General features: G+C 35.3%; 1 protein-coding gene across 1 annotated transcript; it reads right to left on the bottom strand.

The window, feature by feature from the left end:
* Window positions 1-1,693: 1,693 nt before the first annotated feature.
* On the bottom strand, window positions 1,694-3,074 carry LOC117619384 (exopolygalacturonase-like). The gene has a single exon (XM_034349325.1). It carries the CDS (start codon window positions 3,032-3,034, stop codon window positions 1,808-1,810), a length of 1,227 nt encoding a protein of 408 aa, XP_034205216.1. The 5' UTR covers window positions 3,035-3,074; the 3' UTR covers window positions 1,694-1,807.
* Between the last annotated feature and the right edge of the window lie 1,069 nt (window positions 3,075-4,143).

Below are 4,143 nucleotides of genomic sequence, written 5' to 3'. Positions count from 1 at the left end.
ATCCTATAATTAGTATGCTGTTTAGCCTTGAGAATATTCATCACCAAATCTCTATCTAGAACTTGCTAAGCTGTTTGTAGTACTGCTGTCCTCCTCCACACCCCTCAATATATGTATATTCCAAAAAAGGAGGACCAAAACCTTGCATAGACACCTAGATAGAGTTAACATGATTAACAGGAAAAGACCATGCCTACACTATTGGCGCATCTATGTATATACTTTTTCTAATATCATCCAAACTAGAAAGTTCCTCATCTTAACAACTTTAATTCATCTACTTAGCTTAAATAATCCATTTGCACCATTGTGGTGGTTAGTTCATCTATTTTTTACCATACTCTTTTTATTTTTCTTATAATCCATAGGTTTTGCTTGCTATCCGCCGGTGACATTGATCTCACCTACGATGGATACAAAGACCCTCTTACCTCTGAATGTTAATGTCAAGCCTACCATTACTTGTGTGACAAAAGCCCTTGCCTGTGCTACCTATGCTGGGTTAAAGAAATGGAAAGTACTAAAGATAAATTGTTGTGCTCTTTGATCTTTTTTGATTTTGGGGTGCTTGTACAGGTCTTTTCTCTTCTCTCAGATACCTTCACATGTTCTGAGCTATAAATTCTAATATATTTAATATTTGCAAATAAATTGCTTGTGTTAAACCATACATTCACTAATTCATCATTGTCTAGATAATGCATCAGTTTCTACTTTATATACTTCTCTTGGCCTACAACCAGTTCAATGCCAACAAGAGGGCATTCTTTCTTCCCATGCTTGGCTAATTGAAGCTGGGATGAGTAGGCCAGCTTGATTTTGATCCTTCCACTGTATTAGGGCAAGAAGCTATTTTTAGAATTTTTAAATAATTGAAACTATTTTTAAAATAATTTTAAATTCCACACAATTATTTAAGATAATTAAATATAATTAAATTGTATTTGTTAAGTAATTTTTATGACATGAATTGAAATATTTAAATACTAATTCTTCACTAAATTGTATAGCCGCGCGACTATACTATTTAAATACTAAATATACAGTATAGCCGTGCGGCTATACTCCAGACATATAATATTTTAACAGTATAGGGCTATTTCTAGCATTTCATGGAAGAATTTGTAAAAGATTTATGTAATGGCTCCCAAACTAAGTTATTCACATTCTTTATCACTCTAAAAATTGTTTTCTAGCTTCACCCTGCGTTTTTTTTTTAAAAAAAATTTAAAATTATGAAAGATTTCATTAATTTGATAAACTTGGAGTATTATCCAATAACAATGAAGTAATTAAGTCATGGAGGCTCTGCCTCTAACCAAAAGATTCTTGATCTAACAACAAGGCATGCCTAGCAAGGGAGTGAGACACCTTATTACATTCTATGGAGCTATATCGCCATTTCACCAGAGAGAGAATGTGTGTGGCACTTAGCTTCTTTAAAAAGGTGACCTTCCACACATGCAAATCCCCCCCATCTTTCTCAAGAGCAGTAATAATATATTGTGCATCCCCTTCCACTTCAATAGTCCCGACAAAATTTTGGCGGGAAAGGTCCATCGTTTGTTTTTTTATATAAGACAGAGAAATATCAAGCAGTGTTATTGCCAAATTCACAAGGGAAGTTTTCGGTGATGAAAATTGGGATCAAACCGGTCAACAATGGTATAAGAGGGTTCTAAATCCTGTTGGCTTTGATGAAAATTGTGTTGTGTATTCATTTATCTTGGACAAAGGAGAGAACATGTAGCACAAAAGCAAAGTATAACACATCAATTTATGTATAGAGAAGATTAATTAGTGCTTTCTACTTCTTGGATAAAGGAAGAGGTGCCAAGGACGATGTAGCACAACCAAGAGCCTTTGTCACGCCAGTAATTGTGGGCTTGACATTAGAACACATAGAGGTAAGAGGGCCTTTGTTTCCACCGTAGGTGAGATCAATGTCAGTCAACTCCACATTCTCACACGGTATGCCCGTGGTACATACAAGCTTGACTGCAAGTGGAGTGAAAGATGAGCCCTTAATGTTCTTGAAGCTAACATTGTTGATCTTAACTTTTGACGGAGGCTTTTGTTCACACTGAGTATATGGGCAGTACAATTGGTCTATGAGGATAGGGTTACTGACATTAACCATGATAATATCCTCATAGTGTATACCCGAGGCAATGCTAGGCGAAGGAGAATCTGGAAATGTTTTGATTCTCAGACCGTTCTCCGTATTAGTAAGGGTGCAGTTCTTAACTATGATCCCGGTCACATCCTTTTCTTCCTTATATTTCCCAAGGCTTCCAATGCTTATTCCATGGCCTGGCCCACAAGTAACATCAGTCACTGTGATTTCGTGGGAGTCATCACCAATAGAAATACAGTCATCCCCAGTTCCAATCTTTGAATGAGTGATGTTGATAGCAGTCGAAGCCCCGATATGGATTCCATCTGTGTTTCTGCTCTCGTCAGGTGCTGTGATGGTAAGCTGTTGAAATGTAGTATGGTTGCACCGAAAAACATGCATGTGGAAAAATTTGCTGTTAAGTGAAGTTATGTCCTGAACTTTGGAATTTGTGAGGAATTCGAACCGCAGATTAACGGGAAGAGGTTTGCAATTTTTGTTTTTGTGGCAGTCATTTTGATTCCAAGAAAGTGCTCCTTGGCCATCAAAAGTCCCACCACCTGATAAGGTGAGCATGTCAATGTACTGAAAACCAACCCAAGTATCCGGTCTTGTGAGTTGGCCAGCGTCTGCTGGAGCCTGCAATATGCCTTGAACTTGCATCTCAATAGGAGCCTTACAGGGGCCTCTGAAATTTGCTTCTTTTAACTTGTATGTCCCGCTCGGAACAACAACTTTACTCGCGGATGGCGATGCACATGCATCACTCCAAGCCTTGGCCAAGGCCGTACTGACATCAGAGCCAGGCTTTGCACCGTATGTTGCACTCGTCACGTCAAACACACTAGCATGAGCTTTAGGTGTAGATGCTAACAATATGCACAAAAGCATTGCCAAGAAACTTAATTTCATAGCCATCTTGATTTTGCTTCCACTTTGTTATTTTATTCTCTGTTTTTTTTTTCCTTTGGAAGGATGATGCAACTCCATTTTGAGTTTAGGCCAATTTATAGTCCGATTGGGAAGGCTCAACACCATCAAACTGTCCAACCAATCACTAACTATTTTTATACACAGGTGCATTCTAGTTTAGCTTTATATCCTATAATTAGTATGCTGTTTAGCCTTGAGAATATTCATCACCAAATCTCTATCTAGAACTTGCTAAGCTGTTTGTAGTACTGCTGTCCTCCTCCACACCCCTCAATATATGTATATTCCAAAAAAGGAGGACCAAAACCATGCATAGACACCTAGATAGAGTTAACATGATCAACAGGAAAAGACCATGCCTACACTATTGGCGCATCTATGTATATACTTTTTCTAATATCATCCAACTAGAAAGTGTGGCTATACTTGTTATATATTCCAATATTTTTTAAGTCTAGCCGCTCGGCTATACTATTAATATATACACCCCCCGCCTATACTACATAAAGTGGTTTTCTTTTTTTAATTAAGTAATATCTTACCCTTTTAAATTACTTTAATTATTATTTATTTAGTTTAGTGCATAATTAGTATTGAAATATTTTACTAATTTCAAAAATTACTTAATAAATTTTAATAAATGATTGTAAATTATTTTGTAATTATTTTGTGGACTTTGTTTTATATTTTATTTTGTACAAAAGTAGTTTTCTTAGTTTAATATGTTCAAATATTTTAATCATATAGCCGTGCAGCTGTACTCTTAAAATGTACTAATATTTAAAGAGTATAGCCCCTCCTGCTGTACTGCATAAAATGTTTATCTTTTTGTAATTAAGTAATATCTTACCATTTTTCAATTACTTTAATTATTATTTATTTAGTGAATAATTAGTATTTAAATATTTTACTAATTTCAAAAATTACTTAATAAACTGTAATTAATTATTTTAAATTATTTTGTGGACTTTGTTTTTTATTTTATTTTGTACAAAATTAGTTTATTTAGTTTAATATTTTCAATGAAGTACTATCTTAGCCTTATTTAATGATTTGACGAATTGGGCTTTCATCTGACCTGCAGACCAGTGACT

This window comes from Prunus dulcis, chromosome 2 (assembly GCF_902201215.1).
Source record: "Prunus dulcis chromosome 2, ALMONDv2, whole genome shotgun sequence".
Taxonomy (NCBI): domain Eukaryota; kingdom Viridiplantae; phylum Streptophyta; class Magnoliopsida; order Rosales; family Rosaceae; genus Prunus; species Prunus dulcis.
This window is presented reverse-complemented; position numbering and strand designations above follow the sequence as displayed.

Bases quoted from the DNA above. Each gene is read 5' to 3' on its own strand.
- LOC117619384 (XM_034349325.1), bottom strand. From the start codon at position 3,034: ATGGCTATGAAATTAAGTTTCTTGGCAATGCTTTTGTGCATATTGTTA.